General features: G+C 37.0%; 1 protein-coding gene across 1 annotated transcript; it reads right to left on the bottom strand.

The window, feature by feature from the left end:
• Positions 1-3,780: 3,780 nt before the first annotated feature.
• PRKAA1 (protein kinase, AMP-activated, alpha 1 catalytic subunit) lies at positions 3,781-27,720 on the bottom strand. The gene is made up of 9 exons (XM_004678110.2): positions 27,604-27,720; positions 18,313-18,454; positions 16,563-16,656; positions 13,004-13,148; positions 11,878-11,965; positions 9,177-9,401; positions 7,525-8,011; positions 7,290-7,416; positions 3,781-5,138 (listed from the first exon to the last, which is right to left on the bottom strand). The coding sequence occupies exons 1-9, from the start codon at positions 27,701-27,703 to the stop codon at positions 4,894-4,896; spliced, it is 1,653 nt and encodes a 550-aa protein (XP_004678167.1). The 5' UTR covers positions 27,704-27,720; the 3' UTR covers positions 3,781-4,893.
• Between the last annotated feature and the right edge of the window lie 8 nt (positions 27,721-27,728).

The following is a 27,728-nucleotide window of genomic DNA, read 5'->3' on the forward strand; positions in this document are numbered from 1 at the left end:
AGAGTGGGGAGCAGAACAGGCAGATCGACGAAGTACACTGCTGAGGGGAGCAGCGGGTGGGTCAGGAGAGGTCTGCCCCGCCATGTGGACCCATGTGGATCTTCTCTGGGGCAGGAGGGGATCAAACTCATGCGGAAGTGGCTTTAGATTCTCAGGGCTGTGCTTTAACCCGCTGCGCCACCAGGAAGGACACTCAACCATGGTTACTTACTTTCTCATCTCAAATTTCCACCAGAGAGTGGAAATGCTCACACAAGCTTCCCCATTATCAAAACCTAGGAAAACTTGGAGTCTTTCCCATCTCAGTAGTCTCAAAATTTTCAATGGTACTTATGGCCCCACATGTGTAGACCAGCTGGCCAGCAGTGGTAGAACTGCCCAAATCTATGTGTCCAGTGACACGGTGACACACAGATGTTATAAATCTCACTTTCCCATTTTGGCTTAGATTTAAGTTAGCTCTGATTTCCAGGACACCAGTTTATTGATGGCAACTCTTGCCAAAAGCCTGCCTGTTCTGATGAAATTAGTGGTAAAAGCCATGTGACTTTTATCACTGGATTAAACACGTCAACATTTATAAAAGCTGCATAAGTGAACCAGCATTCTCAAAATGATCCGTGAATGACTATGAAAGCAGAGATAGTCTCCTGAGATCCCTATTCCTGACAGTCACACGATCACACACTTTCTTCTCACAGAATCCGTTAGCTACAGGACAGGGCAGAAACAGTAACATCACTTCTGATACTAATTATAAAAGACACTAGAGCAGTAGCAATGTTTCTTAATCTGGTAGAAATGTTTTCTTAATCGAGTAGAGATGTTTCTTAATCTGGTAGAGTTATACATGGCCATTTTGACTGTAAACAGGAAAGCAATGAAAATTTATGAAGCCAAATATGTGTACTTTTCTGCATATCTGTCTTTAAAAAATGCATCTCCCACCTTATCCATTTAATGTATTAGCTGCAATACAATTCTAACTCAAATATATCTAGACGATACTTTTTAAAATAATGTAAAAATGTGTGTGTGTCCTAGTAAGATACCCAGCAGGATTTATGATTTATGGCCATATTTATAGTGCTTAGTTCACAGGAACCATGAGGGGAGAGTTTGTAAAGTGCAATGAAGCGGTAGCTCTTCTAAGTCATTTCTAAATCTAATCCTCTGGCAAAGGCTACCTTCAACAGCTAAGCTTTCACATTTCACTCACTACTCAATTTGAACTGTGATCTTGACACACTTATTAGTATATTTAATACACTTCCCCTGCTGTTTACAGACAACATAGCCACCTTCCAGGTTGCCAGAATTCCTCTAAACTTGCCATAGCTAACGTTAGTTGGCATTCATAACAAATAGAACTGTCTATGTTTACAATAAATATAACAGCTCAATAAATATTTTTTTAAACAAGAGTGTCTTGCACAATTTTATACAGTCAGAGTAATTTGAAGTTTCCTAAAAGAAACATCGCATGCGTTCTGTCAACAATCTATACAAGCCCTGCGTAACAGCCCAAGACTTACTACTAACTGAATGGTAACAGAATTATAACCAAACCAGTGTTAGCATCCAGGGATAAATGGTAGCTGCTGTGGCTTTTATTTTGTGTATGTTAATATTTTGTTCAGGCTGTTGATTTTTAGATGAGATCAAAACTAATGTGGTTGCACCAAATCCCAAGCATGAAGTACTGGAGTTTGTCCAAACACCATTATTTCCTATACAGGCACATTGCGGAAAAAGTTACAGATGGCCAGCCATAAACAAATGTTTGGGTTATTTTTTCATTTTCCCAGAGGTCAAAAAATTTAAACACATTGTAGCAGATGAAAAATGTTTTCCTTTATTATCCATTTTCTAAATCAAATTTGAAGTTGTATATACTTAAATATACTCCAGTCAAAACATACATGTGCACGTCTCAGAAATATTGTACCACAAAGATTGATTTCTATCTACTACCAATTACAGTAATGTTGTATATAGAATTTCATTCATCTTGTCAGAACTCACAATCAAAATAAGATTTCTAATATGGATGGGGAGATGGAAGGAGTTATGAGGAAAAGATTTAAGGGCACATTTTTCTTTCATTCTTTAGGTGCCAGTGAGGCATGGATGAATGAAGTTCTACATCTAGCACAGTCCATCACGCACTAATTCAGATGAACGGTATCACTATAAGGTCAAAAAGGGGGAGGAGAGGGACAGACATTTTGTATAAAATCATTTAAAACTCTGAAAAACTACAAAAGCATCTCAAGAGAAAATATAATCAAAGTAAAAGCAATGGAGTTTATTTCAGTGAAATTATTTTAAATTAGATATGATATATTAAGCTCCCATATCCCCCACTTGATAGAAAAGTTCCTCTCAATGAGAAATCATTTATTTTAATGGCAAAATTTTTACATATCAGTAAAATCTGTTATATTTAAAACTATGTATACAGTACATTTCTGGCAAAAACCTTATACATCTTTCAGTTGTCAAGACAAAGTAAAAATATGGTTGCATAAAATCACAAAAAATATAAATTGCTGAAAAGATAAAAAAGATTAAAAATCATTTGTATCGACTTCCTTACATCTTCAATTAGTAAGAATTTGCAAACTACAATAAATTTGAGAAAATTCTGATTCAATCTTGACATACTTAACCAAAAGTTGTCGTTTCAAATATCCCAGCTTAAAAAAGAATTTACTGCAACAGCCTGTGCATTGGTCATACTATTTGTACAAGTGCAATATTTAAATATCTTCAAAATAAAACTCAGTAACTAAAAGGAATCACAATAACTTAAAAAAGAAGCAAAGTTTACAAAATTAACAATTTTTCGAAGGTCCTATTTAATCGGTTCCTCCTTTTATTTGCCCCCTCCCACAACAGCTGTATAGACATAACAAAGATGTCTTAGTTCTATGTACAAATCTGTAACTTTAAAAATACAGTCTTCTGTTCTTAACGTCAGGAACATAATGCTGCATTTGGAAAGCCTAAGTGAAATCAATATCCCCAAAACAGTGATAATAAAATTCGATAGTTTTAAACTTATATTTAAATCCAACTCCTATTGTTGTGTACAGCTTTCAGATTCTAAGGTGAATAGAATAAGTCCTGGACAAAAAAGAAGCAAGATTTTTCTTCCGAATTCAGTACTTGTTTCTAGGAGTACTGGAGTGATTTCTACTAACCCTAAGATGTTGTGATGGCTGAGTACTTACTGTCTGGTTGCATAGGTGCTCACTGCGTTCGCTACAACAGTGCGACAATACAAACATTTTTAAATGATAGGAGAAAACAGTTCTGTTGCAGTGGGAAATGATTATCATAAAGAAAATCAATTTCTTCACATTAAAATAATACAGGAAATTATGGGTAATAACATATTTTATTAGCTTACTCATGGTGCCAATTTTATCTAAGGAGACTTTAAATTTTCACTTATTATCTACTATACTCTTACTAAGAGTAAGAAAAAGGAAACATAAATCAAAGCTCTTAGGAAGATTAAGCATATCTAGGCAGTTGCCATAGTGCTACTTTTAAAAAAGTAATTAAAGCCCAAAATATGACCATTTAGAAGAACCGATTGATTCCATACTTTATCCAAGTAACAATGGCATGACATGTAAATTTCAATTGGATCCTGGTTTGAAATAACCAGCTATAAAGAAATCTGAAGGACAGGTAGGGACATCCAAATGTCCATGATTAGATGGCATTAGGATTACTGGTTTTATGGTGGTATTTAGGGAAATGTCATTATTTTTGGGAGATGTTTAGGAGGTTTTTAGGAAGTGTTGACTGGTGATGAGTATGTCTGTAACATTCTAATATTTCATGGGGTAAACAGCAAATATACACACACTAGTGTGTGTAGCTATATCTGTATAAATATATAAAGCAAATATGGCAAATGTTAATGAGGTTTGAATCTTAATGGTAGAGACACATGTGATCATCCTAGCTTTTCAACTTTTCTGTTTTAAAAACCTTCATAATAAAACTTTGAAGAAAAAGTCCCATCACCATTTAAACAGTTTGCAAGAGATGGTCTTTTTATCCATTGAAACAGTTTAAATGACCAGAAATTTTTGCATACATTCAATACTGACATGAGGAACAGAGGAATTTGTGAGATTGGCAAAAACAACATGATTTATTTACAATATATGCAACTCAGCTCTTGTGACAAAGAGCGATTTATGTACAAAATATTGTGGAACAAACTGTAAGATTAAACTTAGTGCCTAGAGTATCTGAATATGTAAGTGCTATTTTTAGATTTAACCAAGTTTAAGAAAACCTTCAATTGAATTGAATACCTTTGCCTTTGAGGTGATTTACTATATACTGAGAATATTAAAGGATGGGAAATGGAAGAGTCACCCAGACTGTAACCATTGTGGAAGATACTTGCTATTTAGGAAGTTAAGGAGCCCAGAAAACAAAATCACCTCTAAAGGTTCTAGGGGTTCTAGGCAAATATTTATTGAATGAATTTATGAAGCAAATAACATAACACATCAACAGGTAATATATGTGAAGGCCTTTATGGTAAATTAGTATTTCTACAAAGCCCTGTGTACACTAAATATAAAATAGCCAAAAATCAAGTGAGCCTGAGAGACCAACAATTCATTGTGTATATTATATTATGCTATAGGCCTACAGAACAATGAACAACAAAATTATCTCAATTCATTTTTGCACATTAGGCTTTTACCTATTAATCATGTTTCAATTCCTGTGCAAACTGCATACCAAAAGGCCAATCCTCGGCTATAATTGTATGTGACTTGATTATAAATGGAAGTATTTGGCTATGATTTATAATGCATGCTTATTGCTATCAAAGAAATAAGCAGAGTTTTAGGTTTACTGTGCAAGAATTTTAATTAGATTTGCACACATCTCAAAAAATTCTATTGTGTGACTTCCAGGTCTTGGAGCTAAGTCAACAGGAGAAGAGTCAAGTGAGGTCACAGATGAGGTAAGAGAAACTTCTGAGGATTTTCCTTGTGCCTCAGCATCTGAATCATTCCTTTGGCAAGATCGATAGTTGCTAACTGATCCCGATCTCTGTGGAGTAGCAGTTCCTGATTTGGCTTCAGTAATTTCATCTGGGTAAAAAGAACTTCAGTTTATTATAATCCATGAAATCTCCTAAAGGTGTTTACTAGGATTTAATTTGTTTATTCACTTGAGTTCACTGTTCTCTATCACGAGAATATTTACTTTGAACACCTTCTAAGACAAAGCCAGTGTCAAACCAGTTGCCCTTTACACAGCATATCCTGAGAGTGAATCAAAAGTAGGTAAAGTATGTAGCTACTCATCATTTTCGCAACCCAAAATGAAGAGGCCCCTAAGTTAATAACCTGGGGCTTAATAAACATATTTCCTAGCAATAAAATGAATCCCTCTAAATTAAAACACCTAAAATTTAGAAAATCTCTTAGAAATTATCTCCACTTTGTTGATGAAAAAACTTATACCCAAAAAAGTTGTGACTTGCCATAGGTAATATACAAACATAGGTAAATCCAGAGTACAAGTCTCTTAACTCATCTCAATGCTTTTCACTCTCCCACTCTCTCTTCATATTTAAGATCTCACTAAACAGCAACAATTCCATTGAACAAAACTCAAGGGAAAACTAAAGTTGGAAACAATCAAAACAAGTCACTCAGATGTTAAGCCAGTTGCTAATAAACTCAAGGTTGTGAATTTGCTCCAAATATAATAAAAAGAAGGTCCCATTCAATTATAGTATGTAAGGCAGCAGATAAATATCATGATGACATAAATATAAGCAAACAGGTTTGTCCGGCATAACACAGATCAAACTTGTCTTTCTGATACTATGTAGACACTATCTTTGTATTTCTAAAAATAGAGTAAAAAAATCATCGTTGAAGCTCATAAATAGCAACTCCATACAACATTAAAAGTGACAACATAGCTTAACTCAATTGACTTAGCCAATGACAAATGGCTATATAAACTTGTACTTAACTAACGTCTGTGACAGGACATTTGAATATACAGCTCTACCTCTTTATATTGCTGAGAAGGAGAAAGAGAACATTGAATTCAAATAAGAGTCAATTGTGTCCACAGGGTTTTATCTAGATCGATAATGTTTAAGGACATGTGCACACAGGAAACCTGAATTCGTGTAAACTTCAAAGCATGCTAGGGATATTGCACCATTTACCAAAGCCTGTTATCTGTTCACACATATCTTAGCAGATAAGCTACTTTTTCCTTTCTAAACAAAATGACAACAAATTTAGCTTACTTCAGCCTAAGCAAATTTAAATAGTTAAGAAGATCTTTTGGCAAATTACACATAACTGTAATCAGAAAATTTTTTCCTAGTATAGATTTTCATGTTTAAACTATGAAAACAGTAAAACAATATTCAACGTAATTCCAATGGTTCTTTAATAAAATTCAAGGAGGCACTTAAAGTACGGTCACTATTTTGATGACTAATTAAAATACCTGACTTAAAATGTTAAATATTGTCATTCTTTGCTCGCAAGGTCTGTGGTTATTTATAATTATGGGTAAATAGAAATGTACAAAATTCTAGTTTAAGACTGACAACATCACTTGCAACCAATTACCATAGATATCTTGAACTACACATGCCTTAGTCCCAGACCTCCTTATACAATGTATTCCATATGAAAGTGACCTTATTTAAGAGTACTTTGTTGAAAGGTATTCAATTGGAATCATATGATTCTCACAAAATCATAAAAGATGCATATCTTTCTCTAATATTAGGCTGGGAGGGAAAGACTGATTCATATGATAAAAATAACCTAGAGTCCTTAAACTGTATAATATTTCTCAGTGCCCTGAAATAAACCTTATTCAACAAAAACTGCATGTTCTATGTGCTACTATGCAAATCTATTTACAATGCCTCATCTCTCAACTCTAAAAGCAAATAACTCTTCTATTTCTTAAATGAAATAATTAAAATATTATTAAACATCAGATATGAAAAATTATTTTAACAATAAAAAACTTACAAAAAGCCAACATCTCTTCCTAAATAAAACAATTTGTCTTATAAAATGAATGATACCCAAACAAAAACAAAACCAGAGCCACAGCAGAAGAATGATTAGTTGCATCTAGCTTTAAAGATTTTAGCATAAATTAAAAAGGAAAGTGCACTGTAAGAATAAAAAGATACACCAAATAAGTTAAAAAACCTAACTCATCACATATGTTGTTCTGTCTAATGTACATACCATCAATACTACGGAAATCCAGCAAGTATGTTCTACTATCCACTTGGTACAACTGTAGACTCATTTTGGAGTATGTACTTGTCACAGGATTCTTCCTTCGAACACGCAGATAATACGGGTTTACAACCTAGTAGTACAGACAAAAACAAAGTGAAAAACAATACTTCTATAAAACTCTTTATAGACTACAGGTTTAACAAATGTGCTAATAATCAGAATGCTCTTTCTGTCTTACCTTCCATTCATAATCCAGCTGTTTAATTGCTCTGCAAACTTCTGCCATGATATCATTTGGTCGACTTTGACTTCTAATTCCCAAATGCCATTTTGCTTTCCTTACACCTTGGTGTTTGGATTTCTGTGGATTCAATTCATCAAGGGTATGGCGAGCCCTTGGTGTTTCAGCAACCAAGAATGGTACTCTTTCAGGATGGGGCCGAGTCAAACTGTGATCGTCGAGAAAAGAATCAGGTGGGCTTGTCGCCAAATAAAAATCTTTTGCTTCATTCATTATTCTCCTGTTATCTATTATGAGATGGTAGGCAACTGCTAGAGGGTCCTGGTGATTTCTGTTATAAAGGCAGCTAAGAACTTCCTCTTCAGAGCATTCAAATTTTTCACATACTTCTTTTAAGGCTTCGTCATCAATCATGGTTGAACTGTATGATGGGTCCTCAGGAAAAAGATATTTTGGAAGGTCCTGTTTAAACCATTCATGTTCCCTGAGAGGAAATGGCAGGGTTAGTGATAGGACTTTAAGTAGAGAGCAGACTGAAAGTAACTGTTTCAGGGATTTAGGCTATGAATGCCTTTACATTTTTTTCTTTCAAAGATTTATTTTTATTTATGCATACCACAACTGTGGTATAGGCCAGAGAGGGGGGTGAGAGGATCCACCAGAGATAGAGTTGAAAGCAGAACAGGTGGACTGACTGGGATACACTGCTGAGAGGAGCAGCAGGCGAGACAGGAGGGATCTGCTGCACCATGAGTCAGCTCCATGGCTGGGGATCTAACTCATGTAGCAGTGGCTGGTGATAGTTTGATAAAGCTGAGAATTTAACACTTGGGCCACTAGGACGGCACTCCCTTTACTTTAAATGAAGGAACTAAGCTCAAATAGATTAAGAAACTTCTCAAGATTACAAACAGTAAGTAACAGAGTCAGGACTTCACCCCTTTTCAAAAGAGATTTGAAAGGCCACGCTCTGCATGATTTCCTATACCAATTTCCTATAGCATCATATAAAAAAGGGTATATTTGATCTGAGCTGTGTCAAAACTACAGTAAAACTTAAAAAAAAAAAAAAATCAAGGAAAATACCCAAAACAATGATTGTCTCCTGGGTGATTATCTTCTGGGTAACCATTATTTATTTTTTAGTGTTTTCTAAGTCTTCTCAGTTGTCACTATATTATATTTAAATGGGAAGAGACAGATGACCAAGAAAAAGCATCTTTCAGATATTTTAAAATATAAATTAGGAAAAAAAAAAAACATAAATTAGGGCCCTCCCTGGTGGTGCAGTGGGTTGAAGCTAGTTGAAGCTACTTAAGCACAAGTTCAATACCCAGTCAGGGAGGTGACCGACATAGTGCAGCAGACCTCTCCTGACCCGCCTGCTGCTCCCCTCAATGGTGTACTTGGTCCACCTACCTGTTCTATTCCCCACTCTGTTTCTGGTGAAGCCTCTCACCTACCACACCTCTGGCCTGTACCCCAGTTCTGTAAGCATAAATAAATCTTTAAATAATAATAATAAAGTGAGTGTCTATTCACTGTGGATTTTTTAAATATCAGAAAAAAGAAACACATTATGCATACTGTCCTACAACAACTTATATTATTAAGACTGAGATCTGATGCTCTCCCCATGGCTTTATTACCTGATATCTTTGATTGTGGCCCTCTTCATGGGATCCACCTGCAGCATATGTTTTAAAAGGCTAATCACAGAAGGATTTAAGTACTGAGGGGTATAAAAGATCCCATCACATATCTTCTTAAAAAGAGTTGGCACATGATCATCATCAAATGGGAGGGTTCCACATAATAAAGCATACAGAATAACCCCACTGCTCCATATGTCAACCTCTGGGCCTGCATACAATCTGTAAGAGGAAATACCAATTAGATTAACCAATGATCAATGATCTTAAGAGTCAATCAATTAATCAAAGACTTTATACAGACATTTCATAAAGAATTATTAATCAAAATATTTTTCTATAAATATTTGATTCCACCAATAGTATTTTCTGGTTCTGCCAGTATTATCTTTGAAATGAATGTTGAGTATTTTATTAAGTTAGTTATTGCTAATAACTACCTTTTTATGATCAAACTACCTTTCTGTGGTCTTAACAAAATCCAACTAATAAGGCCAAATCTTGAACAAATGTGCCATCACTGAATGTAAAACTATTGTCTGGTTAAAATGAGTATTAATGATCTTTCATCAAAAGAAAATGTTCTTTATCAATGGATTCAAAATGGACTCTTCCAGAAGCCCCAAAATTCCTGCCAAGGGGCAAGGGGATGAGGGGACGGAGTCACGTCATGACTCAGAGCAGACTAAACCACTATTTACAATACAATATAGTCAACAGATTTAATTAGCTAGCTGCAGACCGTAAGATGACCTATACAAAGTCTGACTTCAGAAAATGATTTTTTTAAATTGGTCAAATAAACAACTGAACTGGTCAACAGATACTATTTTGAAAAATCTATTCACCCAGGCCAGGCCGAAATGCAATTTCTCTGGGAAGACTAGGCAAGCAGGAAAATAAAAATAAAACACCACAATCTACGTACTTCTATATTATGAATTGAGATATGAAACATTCAAATAAGAAAGTGACTTAATTTAAATCATTACTGAGAATTTATTATTAAAAGAAGGTGTACCAATTTAAACTTTCTGTCTTCAACTTTAGCAATAGAGTGAAGGAAAAGTATCTTTTTGGGGGGACAGCTTGGTGGCAACAGAGGTTGAGTCTCAATGCTATCACCTCTGTGGCTGGGGTTTGATCCACAGCCAGGGAGCTGACCCACATATTACACAGAACACCTCTCCTGTATCACCCACTGCTCCCCTTATCAATGTCTGCCAATAAATCTGCCTGTTCTGCTCCCCACTGTTTCTCTGTGAATGCTCTCACTCCTGGCCTATGCCCCATTTCTTATATGCATAAATAAATTAAATACATTCTTAAAAAAAAGAAAAAGTGCTCTTAAACACATTAAATTTTTTTGGCCCTCCCTGGTGGTGCAAACTATAGCACCATGAAGCTATCAGCAGCCACTGCACCAGGAGTGTGATCCCCAGCCAGGGAGCTGACCCACATAGTGCAACATATCTTTCCTGCCATGCTTGCTGCTCCCCTCAGCAGTATATTTTTGTGAGTCTACCTATTCTGCTCCCCACTCTTATCTCTGGTGAATCCTCTCACCACCTCGCACTCTATATCTCTGGCCTGTACCCTAGCTCTTGTATGCATAAATAAATCTTTAAAAACAATTTTTTTCCTGTTATCCAAACTACTTGAACGCTGTACTGTACAGAGATGGTCACATTCTCAATTCATCTACTGATAATAAAGTAAGTGATTAGAATTCTTACACTATTGTCTTCTCTAGAAAATTTAAAAATTAAAAGAATAAAATTCAAACAAATGAAATCAGAATTTATCAATATTCCCATCTAATTTTTCAAAAAAACATTTTCTCTAAAAACACTAACTCAAACCTAGCTATTTGAAAAACTGAAGCTATATGTTACACTTTTATTCATTTTTTTAAAGATTTATTTATTTGTTTGTTTATTTAATTCATGCATACAGAACTGGGGTACAGGCCAGAGGGCAAGGGCCATGGGAGGCTTCACCAGAGTCAGAGTGGGGACAAGAACAGGCCGACTGGCGAAGTACACTGCTGAGGGGAGCAGCAGGCAGGTCAGGAGAGGTCTGCTGCACCATGTGGGTCACCTCCAGGGCTGGGGATCAAACTCACACAGCCACGGCTGCCGCCAGCTTGCAGTGCTGCGTCCTCACCTGTGGCACCACCAGGGAAGGCCCTACTTTTAATTCTTAATCTAAGTAGATAGTAATTTATTTCTGACTACTAGATATTTCTGTATTATTCAGGTTTACTAATGTCTTACCTACCTTTATTTACTTTTTATATTTATTTGTTCAGAAGGATAGGTTTATTAGGAGAAAGATGAAAGAAGAAGGCTAAAGAGAAACAGACGCTAGACATAGGCAGGAGAGAGCTGCAGGTGAGAGGGACAGGTCTTGAAAGAGACGCCCACACTAGCACAGGCGGGCGGTCTTGGAGCAGCCTTCCACGCCTTTAAAACTCATTCATTTCAAATCTTCAAGTATCGTGAAATGCATGCCAACATTCTCCTCTATCAGTGGAAATATCCTTATTCACTTATGCGTGATTCTTAAATCACCATTTTGGACAGGAAAAGAAAAAGCCTAAATTGTCTTTCCTTTCACTAGAAATAAGTAAATAAATAAAATCTAGGACAAAGACACAATTACGCATTTTGTGGAAAGGGGAGATACCAAATATTACCTTCCAGAAATGACTTCCGGTGCAGCATAGTTGGGTGAGCCACAACTTGTTCTTAAAAATTCACCATCTGACATCATGTTTGAAAGACCTGAAGATGCACAAAGTCAAGTATTCAGATTTCCCATAGACAAAAGTAAAAACAATAATCTTAACACTAAAAACTAGGTTTGCATTAAAATGAGAAATCATTTTGCTCTTTGCTTCAACAAAATTCTATAGCCTTTACTGTTCCCCCCAAATTTTACCAGTATACTCTAAAATTTGCCACTGTCCCAACAAATATATTAGCTCTTCTGAGCTTAATGAGCATATATTAAAGCTGTTTATTTTATCTACTGAAATAAACTTAGTATGTTTAAGTTTCATTAATACAGAAATTACTAGGGAAAAAACTGATGAAGTGGAACAGATGAAGAGTTAAAATTCAAAGTTTCTATTAACCCCACTTTCTTAAAAAAAAAATAAGAAAAAGCCAAAAATGTGACTATCCAAGTTCCCTCTTAGTGGTGCTCCAAAAAGAAACCTCTGCCTCCTCAAAAATGCACCAAATAAAAATAGTCATGACAAATTATTTTATTATTTTAAAAAAAAGTCATGACAACCAAGCAATAACAACTGGAGAATAAATCAAAATAATCAGTTAAAGAAAAGAAAAGAAAAAAAAACAGCTAGTTAAAACATATTCAAAACTGAAAGTATAATTTGTAAGAAACCCCTCGGAAGCTCTAAGTGAAAAAATTGAAGAAATTCACTTCTTCTATTAGGATTAATATCAATTATAATTTTATACAGTACATAACAGAAAAAACAAATTCATTTTAAGTTCATCAAGCTAAAATTTTTTCTATCATTTGAAAAATTTCTTTAAATAACTTTTGTTCAGTTTACCTTCTAATTTTCAAAGTTTCACTAACTCCATCCCACTTTCTCTCCTTGCCTACACTTGTGTACTGTCATAAAACTCATGTGAAAGACATAAAGCTAAGAAAAGCAAGTCTCTGACCTTTTTTCCGTACTCTCATAAACGATGGTGAGAATATTTGACTTCAAGATATGTAATCTATTGCATAAAAGTAGAAGAATGCTACTGGTGCTAAACATACTAAACATGAAATGAAAACCTTACCAAAATCAGCTATCTTTGCATTCATGTGTGCATCAAGCAGGACATTTTCAGGTTTCAAATCTCTATGGACCACCATATGTCTGTGACAATAATCCACACCAGAAAGGATCTGCTGGAACAGACGTCGACTTTCCTTTTCGTCCAGCTAAAGAAAAATAGAGAGCCATCTAAATTCTTTCAAAATAAATTGTTCTACCTGTAATTCTGCAACCCATAAAATTTTCCAAGTATGTGAAAACTACTGAATTAATCCCATCCATGAGATACTTTTGAAGTAGGAAGGAGCAAGATGGAACAACAATAACAAAAAAAAAAAAAAAATAGAAATGCTAATAAGAGCTTGGAACCCAAATTAGTTGTCAATTTTTAACATTATCCCTGTTGTGACTATAATAACTGCCTTGTGCTCATGAGTTACTTTAGTTTCAGTTCCTACCTAAACAAGGCCTGTCTCCCTTATGTTGGAAATGATTACTCACCCCTTCAATGAACAAATAAATGTTCATTAAACACCTTCAATGTGTCATGTACTGTTTTAGATAATCATGGATAGCAAAATAAAAATGGCTCTAATCTGGATGATGCAAATATATAATAAAACATGAAGGAATCACAGTACTTTGAAGAAAAACAAAGCAGGATAAGGGCACACACAATTATGTTGGGGTGGGGATACTATATTAGCCTATAGAGGAAATAACATTTTTAAGCAATGTCAATGAATTAGCATGCAATCATGTTGTTATACATTCTGAAATGAAAGATTTTTTAACAAGAATCCTTAGTTTTACAAACTATAAAAAGTTGTCTTTACTTTCCTACTGAAAAGAATTACACCTTATACTGCAACTACATTTAAATGTTTTTAAATTTCTCTTTCCATTGATGCTTTCTCCAAAAGCAGTAACCATTATTTGGACATGCTGGTCCCAAGTCATGTTTAATTAAAAACAACAACAACAACAAACATGATTAATCCTCTAAGCAAAGAACTCTAATATGTAATTACTAACACAGTTCACAAATTAACATTCTAAAACCAGGCACCTAAACTTTAATTGACATGAATTATCCCGGGAGGAAAGATGAACAGGAAATTTCTTTTGAAAGCAAAATTAAGACTACCTAAGTACTATGAGATGCTCTTATTCTAGAAAAATACTAACATGTTAACAAGTTAACATCTTCATATCCAGAAGAAATAAAGGTAAGTTTTCAATACAACTTTACAGAAGAGAAAAGAATGTATGGGCTAAATGTGAAAGAGAAGAAAACTTACTAAAAATATAAGATATTTAGCTAGATGAGCTACAAAAATGATATTTATAGTAATTTAATTAAACACAACACACAGAGCTAAGGAGAAGTTACAAAGGAAGATTAGAAAACTCAGTGCATACTTCCTGTTAAACAGAAACATAGGCAGAGTGAACCTGTAGTATCCATCCTAAAATAACATTAGCATACAAAGATGAAAAGAGCAAGAGAAGACACAGCAATAATCGAGCGTCATCACCAACATAAAGAATGGATGAAAAATAATAAAGACTTAGCTGACCAGGGACTCAAATCAAAGCCGGTAGGGGTGGAAACCAATGATCAACATCTGCACACAGACCCCGGGAAGGCTTAGGAACTGGAAGCATTGGAAATCCATGAAGGTTAAAGTGAGAAGTAGGCTGAAGATAGGACAACTGAGTGAAATAAATTGTAAACTGATCACTTCTGGAAACTAAGGCCTGCGGTTTACTCTGTAGTAAAGTTAAACCAGTTCTGTTCTGAAGAACAAAGCAGGATGAGGCTTCAGAAGGAAAACACTGATGATAAAGATAACGTACTAACTAGCCAGGACTTGTAGTTCTCTTTCCACTTTGGCTCCCAGAGTGCTCACAGCTAAACTAATATCTCAAGGAAGTAGGAAGTTTTTTTTTTTCTAAGGCAACTGTCTGATCCAGGAAAATAATGTAATTATTGACATTGATAAATTCTAGTAAAAATACAACCTATGGGAAGACCCAGTTCTACCCATAAGAGCTTGGCATTTGGTACCTCACTCTCAAATATGGGTGAGTAATCAAGAATCACCAGACATCAGAGTACAGGCCATGCACAAAAGATAAAAGACCAGTATAAAATAAACACGGAAGAAAAAAAAATCCGGAGAGAAGTGTAGAAAGCATAGAAATAATGCAGAGAACAGAAGATAATTTTTTAAATTGTTATCTTTAGACAGATAAGTTTGTTAGATCTGTAGAGTAAATATTTGGCTATTTTTTAAAAAAGATTTATTTATTTATGCATACAGAACTGGGGTACAGGCCAGAGGTGCTGGGGCAGTGAGAGGATTCACCAGAAACAGAGTGAGGAGCAGAACAGGCAGACAGATGAAGTACACTGCTGAGGGGAACAGCAGGCGAGACAGGAAGTCTGCTGTGCCATGTGGATCATCTCAGGGGCTGGGGATTAAACTCGCACTGAAGTGGCTGTAGCCACACCTTAACCCATTGAGCCACCAGGGAAGGCCAAAAATTAGATATTTAAAGAATAGCAAATTTCACAAAACAAAAAAGCAGTCCTTGAAATAAAAATTAAACAGGTGGAACTTTAATATTCAACAGATAAAAATTGAAAATTTCCATAATGTAAAGCAATATGACCAAAAAAGACAAAAGATAAGAAAACAAGCCACCAATTCAACTAAGCCTGCTTCCATCTTTCTAGACAGTAGGACATATTAGTGAGGGAGTGGGGTGGTGGGGTTTATACAGTGAGTAGATGAGAGAAATACCTGGAATCAAATGAAGACTGTTAAAGAAATAATAAAATCAAAACTACTTGGTTAATGAGCTTGGTTTTGATGAAGTACACAGACATGATTTAAGAATAAATAAAAGAATGAAAAGAATGATACAAAGATCGTCAGATGGGGGGGGAATTAATTTGATTTCTCAGGACTAACTATGGCTCTTCCAGAAAAAAGATTTGGCATACGTGAATGTGAGGCCTCTATGGGAAATATGGGCAGGGACTGTGTTCAGTTTTTGTATCTATTACTTAAGGGACTATTTCAAATGCCTTCTGAAGTTCCTTCCAAAACTAAATTCTCCAAGTCTAATTCCTATGTCCTCATGGAGTCTGTTTTTTCTACTCCAGATACACCAGATTCCTGAAACCAAAAAATGAATGCAATTTAAATGCTAGGATTTACTAGCAAGGCCTAGATCTTTAAGTATTTAATAGTTTATAAAGATTAAATATATACTTTGATACATATTAAAAGTATCTGAATGCTCATGACTTAAGGACTATTCTGTTATTAATAAATCTTGTGATACTGAACAAATATAAAAACTATGAGTCTCAGTTTCCACATCTGTGTAAGTAGACTAAGGAGATCATCTTTAAGGTCCTTTCTAGCTCTCGGTAGTCTATGAGTCTAGACAAATATACTAAGGAAACTGGTCATTTAAATATACCTGCTAACAAAACTTCTAATGTTGATGCTAGTAAGGGATAGGGAGGTCACAAATGTACACAGGATTAAATCAGAACTGCTTACCCTTCCATTTTTACAGATATAATCAAATAGCTCTCCTCCTGAGACATATTCCATCACCATGAAAATATCAGATGGTGTACTGATGACCTGGTACCTGGTGAGAGAAAACATTATCTACCAGTATGAAAACATGTATATTCATTCAGTAAATATTTGCTTAGCACCTACAGTATACCAGGCACTGTGCTAGATGCTGGGAAAGCTAAAGGGAAGAAAACAAATTCTCTGCCCTCGTGAAGTTTATATTCCAGGAGCCAGAAACAGACACTAAATAAATAAGCAACTTGGGTGGTGGAACATGCTATGAAGAAAAAATAAAGCAAACGAAGGGGAATTTTTTTTTACAGAATGTTTAAGGAAGGCCTCTCTGATAAAGCAACATTTGAGCAGAGCCTAAAGGAAGTAAGGGAGCAAACTATGCCATTATCTAGAAAGAAAGTGAACCAGGCAGGGGGACAGCTGTACAAATGCCCCCACGGAAAAGACTGCCTGGCATGTTGGAACAATGGCGAGAAGCTGGAACAGAGTGAGCTGGAAGAGGGAAACAGGATGTGGGGTGGAGGATAGAGGGCAAAGAACTTTACAAGTCAGGATGAGGCTTTAGCTTTTACTCTATGGAAGCGAGAAGCTTTGAAAATTTCAGCCAAGAAGCCATGTGATTTGGTCCACTAAAAGGATCATTTTAATTCATGGCAGCAATGTGAAGAGCTGACTGTGGATGGGAAAGATGCAAGCAGGAGGCTTCTGCAGCAGTCCACGAGCGAGATGAGGGCGCTCACACTAGGCTGACAGCAATGAAGGAACGGAGAAAGTCGCCCTACATCAATCTTAAAGCAAAGGATGGGATGGATGGTAGCAAGAGAGGGAAACAGGGAAGCTGAAGGATGGTTCCTAAGTGTCTTCCCTGAGAAACTGGACATTAACAGAGATGATGAAAACTGTGGGAAAAGTAGGTCTGAGCAGGTGACAACTGATTGGACATCGAGTAGGCAGTGGACACATGAGTCTGAAATTCAGGGAAGAGGTTTCAAAGCACTAGATGTATATTTAGGGATTATGAGCAACTGGATGATGTTTAAACCACGGCACTTTCACACAAGGAGAAAAGCTGAGAGAAAAATAAATTTTGAGTAGCCAGTTCAGTACAAAAACCTACGCAGTTTTAATTTCTAGCCTGCAAAGTAAGTTGAGCAGTAAATAAGCTATCCATGCAGCCTACATTTGGCAACACAAAACAAGGGTAATATTACTGCCCTTTAGCAACAGCCAATTCCTGAGATTCTATTGTTTGTTATTTGTTTAACCAGAGATGTAAGCAGTATAGGTGGAGAGCAGTGAAGCTTTCTGCTGCACTGCCTGTAGTGAGGCTAACTGGTATCACCCGGAAATTTGGAGATAAAGAGATTTTATTAGAAAATCATGGTTCCTACAGCAATAGTGGCAGTGAACATTATCACAAGGGCATGAATCCAGAAGACAAGAAAGAGAATGATAACAGCCATAAGCAAAGGGTAAAACACGAATACAAGCTCAAGTGACGGTAATAGGGTTAAGTAAATACATGCACAAAAGAAACTTAAAATCCCTCTGGAAACAGACTGAAGAAATGTCAGTCATTCTTATCACTTGTGAGGTTGTAACAAAAATAATCATGAAAATCAATGACTATATTTAGTATAATCAGAACTTAATAGGTCGACAAAAATAATGACAAAAATCAATGACAACATTTAATATAATCAGAGCTTACAGTTTAATTATATGAGGATGCCTGAAAAGCTTGAGGTTCTGAATCTCTCTGCGGATTTTTCCTACCACATCAAGACTCCGAATCTTCTGCCGATTAAGTATCTTCACAGCAACTTTATGCCCAGTCAACTCATGTTTGCCAACTGTAGGAGAAATAATTTAATAAATTAGTGCCTGACTTCATTAATAAAATATTTGGATATATCCAATAACATAAAGTACCCTGAGCGTAATATGCTCTGTTTTCTGGAAAATTACTCAAGTGAACTCCAGTGCCTTTCAGTTGTGCCTGATTTACCTCTGCATGTTCACATATTTAAGAGTGCTGAAGTGGGAGATTATTTGCCCATATAAACTCACCTTCCATTTGTCCAGATCTTTCATCATACCACTAACACAACTCTTTCCAACTACCATTTATATAGTTTGACTATGGCTGAGAAATTATAGGTGTGTCCAGAAAATGGCAGAGTAACAGTGTACTCAGAGTGTACTTCCGTTGAGACTTAATTTTATGGAATATTACTCAGCAATCAAAAGATAAACACATGACTTTTGCAGCAACATGGATGGAGCTGGAAGGAATCATGCTTAGTGAAATAAGCCAGAAAGCAAAGGAAAAATACTGGATAGTTTCACTCAGCAGGAGTATAAAGAACCAGGGGAGAAAATAATAATAATAGTGAACAACTATATAGCAGAGACATTTTACAGGGGGGATGGTATCAAAAATGTGGATGGGTGTGGAGGGAAGTGCACTGCTCTGGACTATGGTGATGGCACACAGGTGATCTGGTGATGGGAAGCCCATGGGGATTACAACTGAGATGGAAAAAGGCACAAAATGATGTAAAAATAAAATATTATTTATAAAAAATTTAAAAATACTTCATTTAAAATAGTATGGGGAGGGAAGCCTATCATCACAGCTGAAATGAATTTTGAAAATCAAGTACATTATAATTTCAGATAAGACTTTCTCCAATCTCCAATATCAATCAGATGTACATAAGAGCAGTAAATTTACTATTAAACTCCAATTCAGAAAGTAGCTTCTGAGACCTAGTTTATACATATATAAAGTAGTACCGATGTCATTTGTCCCAATCATACCCCAAATCTCCAAGTTCCAGCTTAGTGGGAATCTTACCCCATTCACTACACAAATGGAAGTGCACTGGGAAATGACAAGAGTACTAAATAGCAGCAGATTTGGAAAGATTTAAACTGGAATCCGTTTGAACCTGAACTCCAATTCATAACAAATCAACCAGTCTCCACTCCTATCAGATTCTGCTCAATTTCAACCTTAGTTAACTTTAAGAAACAGTTTAGGTGTATCCAAAATTCGAATAAGGAATTGGAATAGAAGAGTGAAAGCATTTTCTCAAACTCATTCACCTGGCATTATAGGCATTAAGCACCCAGGTAACAAAGTCAGAAAAAGCAGTACTGACTGGAGGTGACGTGGGTCTTTGGCTCTTCCTGGCCTCTGAAAATAACTAAAGTAAAGTAAGAAAAGCCAACCAAACATGACTACCAGAGGACAAGAGAATAAAACAAAAACATTAAAAATGCATACTTGGGAAACATGTGAATGTTTTAGAAAAAGTTACTGAAGTATTTCAGAGTGGTAAGAAAGTAAAGAAGTTATATAATAAGAGAAGAACAAGACCAATTTTATAACAAAGCAGTTAAAATCATTTACACAGGAGCAGGTTGCTGCAGAAATGCGACATAAATTTTTATAATTAGCAAAAAAATTAGCAACAGCTGAATGGTGACAGACAAGGAATTAGAAAATCAAGTGAAATTCAACTCATGAGCAACACAGAGTAAAACATTATTCCACCAATGAATAACAACAGCCACCTGAGATGCTGCAGCATGTCTTTATCTAGGCACATAGTAAGTGCTAAATAACAGCTCAACTTCTAAGCATCTAGCTCCTAGCCTATACACTTCAATCTCATCCACCTGCTCCATCCTCCACCCATCACCTCCAGTCCTGAGATTCTAGAATCTAAAGTTCACCCTCATATCCTGACTTTGGTTAATTTTCAACAGGTTATTGCTAGGTATATATACATACACATATCACCAAATCCTTGGCCAGTGATTTCATCCCCTAAATGAACACTGTCAAAACCTCTGTATGGTCACAAAGCTCAGAGGGAAAAAACAGGGCCATCGGGCTTGGGTTTCAATTAGAATTGGGGTTTTTCGTTTTCCTTTTATTTTGCTTTGTAAAAAAAAAGTTTATTTTGTTTCTTGCTTAAGTTAGATTTTTGTAAATGAATACTTTAAATATATAAGTATAGTAAACTCATAAATACATAATTTAATTAAGGTCTATAACTCACTTGTTAAATGAGTATCATTTTTACTGTCTCTAACTCTCGCCATCCCTGGAAGATTAGTATCACTAGCCAACACTTCAGTTCCTTCAGGGAACTGAAGGAAGAGGAAATACCTTGCCCAGGTTATACAACTAGAGACTAGAAAAGCCAAAACTTGAACTCATCCTATCTCAAAACCTCGTGTTTTTTCTAAAAATTGTAAGGGAAGTATGAGGATTTTTTAAAAAGGTTACCCTCAAAAGAACATGACAATATAGTAATAAATAAATTTTTAATAAAACATACTAAGAGATAAACACACCAAAAAATCCTTTATGTAGTCTCATAGTTCTCAAAAGAATAGGAGTCGGTTTCCCCATACTAGTAAGGATTTTAAAATTTACTCCTTCATTTAAAAACTAATTGTATACCTGTGCCAATGTTCCAGATACTGCTACTATGATACTTGTCCCACATCAGAAAATGAATCTAGTCTATGGGAAACCTACATTTTATCAATTTCAATAGAAGATACCAAGAAGACATTTTATTCATCCTTTCAAATCAATTTGAAAGTCATTCAAAAGTCGAAGCATTATGATAGAAACAAAAAATGTAAAATTAAAATCACAACAAAAATTAGCGGCAAGTGTAGTAGGTTAATAGTGTTCTCCCCTTCAATTCATGTACACCAGTTATTTTAAAATGTGATTTTATGTGGAAATGCAGTCAAGCTGTCAAAGTGAAATCCTAGCCTTAGAGTAGAACCCTAAGAACACGTTCATACTGAAGAGGAGGTGGAAGCAAACACTGAAGTTGAGTGGAACACAAGTGAAGGAATGCTAGAAGCCTTCAAAGCTAGAAGAGTTAAGGAAAAGACTGAACATGATGACTGAGAACCAAGCAAATATTCAACTTGTCTAATCATCTGCTACTGCTGTGCCCTCACAGAGATGTCTGCAGCAGCCCTTAGACAGGACTTCTTGCTCGTGGGGCTTTGCAGTCCAGCTCCTATAGTTTTTCTATTTTTGAAGTTGTGTCTCATCCTTCAGAGACCACCAGGAGTCAACTCTTTACAGCCCCCTCTCCAATGTTCTAATTTGGAGATTCTAATTTTCTATGAAGTAGAAAAATAATAAAACTAAAATTATTAGATTTTCCAAAATATCTTATATAAGACACTAGGGCTGGAAGAAAAAGAACTGCACCGGATTTCCACAGAAAAAGATTTCATAATCAGATCATTCAGAAAAAGGAATATGTCTCCCATTTGGAAGTTCACTATACATATTAACACTCTGAAAAGCCCCATAGTAAAGAAACCTGTTAAATTTTGTTTGGAACTTCCTGGTGTTAATTAGACACAAGTTTTTCCAGCTAAGGTTTTCAAATGTTTTAACAACGATGACTCTAAAACATGTTCCTTTCAGAATAGGCGGCACTCCCTCTAAACTATCATCCCAGCAAAATTTTGCTAATTTAAGGTCATCAAATGATAATTTGTTGTTTTTCCTGATTTACGGAAAGAGAAATATTGCCTTGAACCCAATTACCAGTCTATTTCAATGTTAGAATTTCAACAGTCTCATAACTTTGAAACTATGTCTTATAACTTAGGAGACACATGTTATCATACTTAAGCCTCACAATAAACTTATGATATAGCAATTACTCAACTCCTAGTGATTATGTAATTAGTGTAAGTAAAACTATTAATCAAATTGGGGCAGTCCTTCTGAAGAACTATCCAATCAAAACCACCGAGAGGAGAGAAAAAGAGGCTTGGTAAAATTTCAAGCCCTGGATAATCATTTCAAAATTGAGGTAAATATTCTCTACTGACGAAACTCAGGTGCAGCCAATTCAGCTGTCAATCAATGGAATCAAAATGTCAATCAGTGGAGTAAAAGGATTTTGTGAGGAATGTGCATTACTAAAAGATCTTCCCCTTTCCAAAACACAAAACAAAGATTGTCACTGCCTTACAGTGTTGCTCAGGTGTGTTTCTGAACAAATGGAAGTCTTGCATGTCACCCATGTGCAGATGACCAGCATTGACAATGTCTCCCTCACAAGAACGGCAGTTCAGTCAACTAAATATTAATTAGCAAACTGTTAGTGTAACTAAAGGGAACTCTCTAACTGTAGAATGTTGTATCACATGTTCTTGTCAGAAATGTAACCCTAAAGTGAAATAAAATCCTAACATCAAAGAGATTATTTTAATAGGAAAGCGAGGCCACAAAGCTAAAAACATCTACTGAAAATATGAAAGATACTCTAATCACTTAGCCATTTCATTCCCACTCTAAAATCTAAGGAATAAAACACTTCACTAAATGCTAAATGATTAGGGAATAATTCTGGAACTTTAAAAACTACAAATAGAAACTGGAAAAAGCTACCTTTTGTAGCAACACACACATCAGGTATCCCACAAGGCTATTCAGATACCCATGCCCACCACCATCAGCCTAAGCAATAAACATTGCATCTGCAACAGAAGGCTGGCATGACTCTGCCCAGACCCGTTTCTCCCCAGAGGCAACTAACTGTGTACTGGTGTCTGGCATGTTTATTTTTACAATTTGTGTAAGTTCTCTTGAATCTTTGATACTAACTGCACACTTCAAAAGGATATAGAGTGATGTGTTACCCTGCTACTTAGTTTCCTCTCCTGACTAATGTAACAGATTCACTGTATCTTTAAAGAGCCTCTCCCTAAGTGCAAGCAGTTACACTTAGATACACATTTGCTGCTTTTTGCATATGAAGGTAGCATATTCCTCTACACTATTTTTACTGCCCCTTTATTTTTTCTTCTTACATTTATCTTGGGTATTGTTTCCTAAATTACATTATGTCTCTTACTTTTTTCCTTCTTAGTAGTTGCAAGGCATATCTCTATATGGATAACTATAATTTTTTTCCATTTAAAAAGGGTACTTCCAACAAAGCCCTTCCAAAAAATGGTAATGAATAGCTAACTTGTCTTTCATACTTAATGGCTCAGTTCTAGAGATTGAATTGCTAGGTTAATTTGAAATACTACCAGACTCTATAGAGGTGGTTCCAACTTATACCAATAGTGATATGTATGAGTGGTTTTGTGTCCTTACATTTATATATAAATAACATCAGATGGTACATATTCTTCTAACAACTTGCTTTTGTGGCCTACTCTTATATTTTTGAGATTCACTGAAGCTGATACTTATTTTCACATGTAAAATCACAAATAATAATGATACTAATAATTTTTGTGATTTTACATCATTACACATTCAAGATAGTGATTAGTTAGCCCTGGGGACGAAGGGGACAGAATGGGATCTGGGAGGAGGTCAGACTTCAGACACCTATTTTCTTGAATTGGAGTTTCATGTAGGAATAACAACCGTTCTATGTTAATAAAAATGTTCTACGTTAAACAACTCATTTGATGAAGATCACTGATCTCACTAACGGAACTGTCTTCTCTGGGAAAATTGCCATTTCATTTACTGCAACGTAACATGATTCCTTCTTCATCTACATTTATAACATGGAGTGGAGTCCAAAGGGGATTAAAACTACATGTTGACAACCAAAGAAGAAAAATATAGCCTAGAAATAATCTAAGTAATTTTGAGCACGATCTCAAGATAACCGATTTTCTGTTTAAGCTTCCCTTCCATCCCCGAGGGCCTGGTGTTCAATGGCTGCAAACAGAAGCCTCCTTGGTAGTGCACGTGGCCTGCTGCTTGTATGAGTTGCTCTAAGGGGACCTTGGAGACAGGCCTTTCCAGGATCCTTTATGTCTGCCCTCATGCTGGCCCTGCTGTTATAACAACTCCATGCAGATATGCAGGGTACCTCTGGGAAGGCCCAGGCCCCTGACCAGGGTCCACACAGGCCAAGTCATCATGTCCATCTGCGCCAAGCTGTAGAACAAGAAGCATGTCATTGAGGGCCAACATACGGCTAAGGTCAAGTTCCCTGGTGAACAGAAAATCCATATTTCCAAGAAAGGAGCTTTACAAAGTTTAATGCAGTTGAGTTGCGGATATGAAAGCTGAAAATCAGCTCATCCCAGATGGCTGCAGGGTGATCCAGAAGGCCGCCTAGACAAATGGTGGATCCTGCAGTCATGACAGCAAAAGAGCTGCCCCTGTGTTAGTCACACAGATAAAAACCAACTTCTTAGCCAAAAAAACCCAAAAACACAAAACCTTTCTCCTTAAAATGTAGCCATATCCATTCTGCCACAGAAAATAAAATCATTACTGTGAATTCAGTCCTCCCGCACCCAGCCAAGTTTTTATAGACATAGAAATGTTTCTACATATCAGTATCACTGCTTTCATGAGATACATTTTCTATGTTAAATTTATCAACGTGCACAACTAACTTTTAAAAGCTCTCTACACCTTGTCTCCATGGAAACGTAAGGTCATTATTATTATTCATAAGAATTCTTACAACTATTGTATGTTGCTAACATCACCATGTTCTCCCCTTTGTCCTAACCGTTGACACGGTTTCTGTATAAACAGGCACCCTGTTCCCCACGCTACCTAAGCACATGAAGAGCCGATGGCCTCCATCACAACACATTCAAAGGTGGGCCACATTCTTTTAAGCAATGCCACCCCCGAACTAGTGCCTTCTTAGGAACACAAGCCTCAGCAAATTGGCACAAGGCATCCCTAATCAAAGGGACCACCTAGCCTAATGAGGTTAAGGTGGCCACCTTGGGCTTTTGCGCTGGAGCAAACCACAGGAAGGATGTTCAAGTTGAGTTGGAGTCTCTCTCACTTCTGGCAAAAAGTACCCCAACTATTAAAGCATCAACTTTAGAAATGTACTGGGTAAAGATTTTGAACAATATTAATATGGTTATGAACAAATTTAACCATCTTCATGAAACCCATGGCGCTTTGGTTAATACTGGTCTTTCAATATTTCAAATATAGTTAGCTCTCTTTGACAGTGTGTGATACTTAAAGAAGAGCATCTGTGGAGGAGTGAAGCTTAAGGAACAGCAGTCACTGGAGAGATTCATGTCATAATCACATCACAAATCAAATCTAGAAAATAGCACATTCCCTCTTGCTTTCCTATCTGTGGTGCCAAAGTCACTCAGAATGTAAGATGAGACATGACTGTTCTCAAGTCTATATTAGGAAAATGATGAGCAGAATTCTGGGAGGGGTGAGGGCATCAGGGCATCTATTCAATGAGGGGAAGAGGTACATTAATGAGCACTTCTTTCAAATACCTGTAAACTAAACACAATTTGGAGGGCTAACAAAAGTTCAGAATAAATAACCCAAAATACAGTCAAGGACACAGAAACATCTTCCTGGTCCCATGTAGGCCCACCCTAATGGCTGTTATTACCCTATTCTGGCATTTGCTTCATACTTTCTTACACTGGTGGCCTTGCTGATTTGCATGAGAAAGTTTAGGCAGTTGCTTCCATGTGGACCATACAGCAATTTTCCATTTATAAGACTCAGAAAGGACAAGAGAAGGAAGGGTTTTCCTCTTCCATCCCCAGATAAAGTCAAAGTGTTTCGTTCTGGGAGAGCAAGGCTCAATTGGAAACTCACTGTATAGACTTTCACAATTTTTTTTTCTTTCAAAACAAATATTTACCAAGAGTTTAATATATGTAAGTCATTGTCTATTAACTATAGAAAGCCAATGCATGCATTCATTTTTTGAAAGATTTATTTATTTATCCATACAGAACTAGGGTACAGGCCAGAGGGGCAAGGGCAGTGAGAGGACCCACCAGAGACAGAGTGGGGAGAAGAACAAACGGATTGATGAAATCCACTGCCAAGGAGAGCAGCAGGCGAGGCAGGAGAGGTCGCCAGCCATGTGGTCACCTCCGAGGGGAGGGTATAGAACTCGCATTGAAGCAACTGCATATAGCTTGCAGTGCTGAGTCCTAACCCGTTTCGCCACCAGGAAGAGCCCGTATGCATTATATTTATCAGTTCCACACTTCCTTCTACATCAAATAATAAAGTTAAAGTCAAATCACTTAAAGAAAAAAATATTTATGCCTCCAAAAGTATGCAGTTAAACTTTCTGTGGCATAAGTAGTGGCTTGCAGAACAAGTGTTTATTTCCAGGATACTGTGCTGAAACACGAGTGAGAAATTCCTTTTCTTTTTGAAAAAGTTCAAATCATGCACACGGTCACTGTTTATTGACATGAATACGAACAGTACTCATGAACTAAGAAACCCTATGTGGAGACATCTGCTCTACCAGTCTGGTACAGAGACTGCAAAAACTAATCCGCAAACACTAAAGGACGGAGCCTACATTCAAACATAAAACGTGTCGCAAATATTAGACTAGTTGATGTTCAATAGCTGCTCCGAAAAAAATGAGCGCTCCTTTCCTACCAGGTGGCCTTAAAAAAAAAAAAAAAAGTCTGTAACCAACCCCCCCAAAGCAACCTATTTTGGGGGAACACATTTCACACTTGAAAATCAACCACCCCAAGAAGAAGGCAACACGGACAATACCGAGGGCTGCCAGGGGAGAGATGGGCTGGCACCGAGCCGACAGCCCCGGCCCACTGGGGGCTGCCCCGCCGGGATTCCCGAACGAGACCCCGGCGCCGCCACCCCACTAAGGGGCGCGCCACGCATCCCCCGACACCGGGTCTGCAGAAGTTCACACCTTCCCATCCCCTCTAGCCGCACCCGGGTGGCCCCTCAGGCGGCAGCGGCGCGTCGCCATGACGACCGGTCCCACCCCACCCCCACCCCGCGGGGAGGGCCGCGCCGCAGTCCCGCGGCGGCCTCGGGCCGGGCTCCCGCCGGAGCCGCGACCCGGGCAGCCGAGCCCGGGAGACGGGGAGCGCACAGGGCGGGAAGGATGAAGAGGTGCGAGAAGCGGAAGTCGCCTGGGTCCCCGGCGGGGGCCGCGACTGGCCCCGGGGCACTCACCCTTCACTTTGCCGAAGGTGCCGACCCCCAGCGTGTCCCCCAGGATATAGTGGCCGATCTTCACCCGCCCGTCGTGTTTCTGCTTCTCGGCTGTCGCCATCTTTCTCCAGGAACTGAGTCTGCGC

The sequence above is a fragment of the Condylura cristata genome, unplaced genomic scaffold, assembly GCF_000260355.1.
Source record: "Condylura cristata isolate star-nosed mole 26May11 unplaced genomic scaffold, ConCri1.0 scaffold00007, whole genome shotgun sequence".
NCBI lineage: Eukaryota > Metazoa > Chordata > Mammalia > Eulipotyphla > Talpidae > Condylura > Condylura cristata.

Excerpts from the sequence above, each read along its gene's own strand:
- PRKAA1 (XM_004678110.2), bottom strand. The coding sequence starts at position 27,703 with ATGGCGACAGCCGAGAAGCAGAAACACGACGGGCGGGTGAAGATCGGC. Across the intron at positions 18,455-27,603 it reads CACCTTCGGCAAAGTGAAGG|TTGGCAAACATGAGTTGACT; the intron begins GTGAGTGCCCCG and ends TTTCTCCTACAG. Across the intron at positions 7,417-7,524 it reads AGCTGGATTATGAATGGAAG|GTTGTAAACCCGTATTATCT; the intron begins GTAAGACAGAAA and ends CTGTACTACTAG.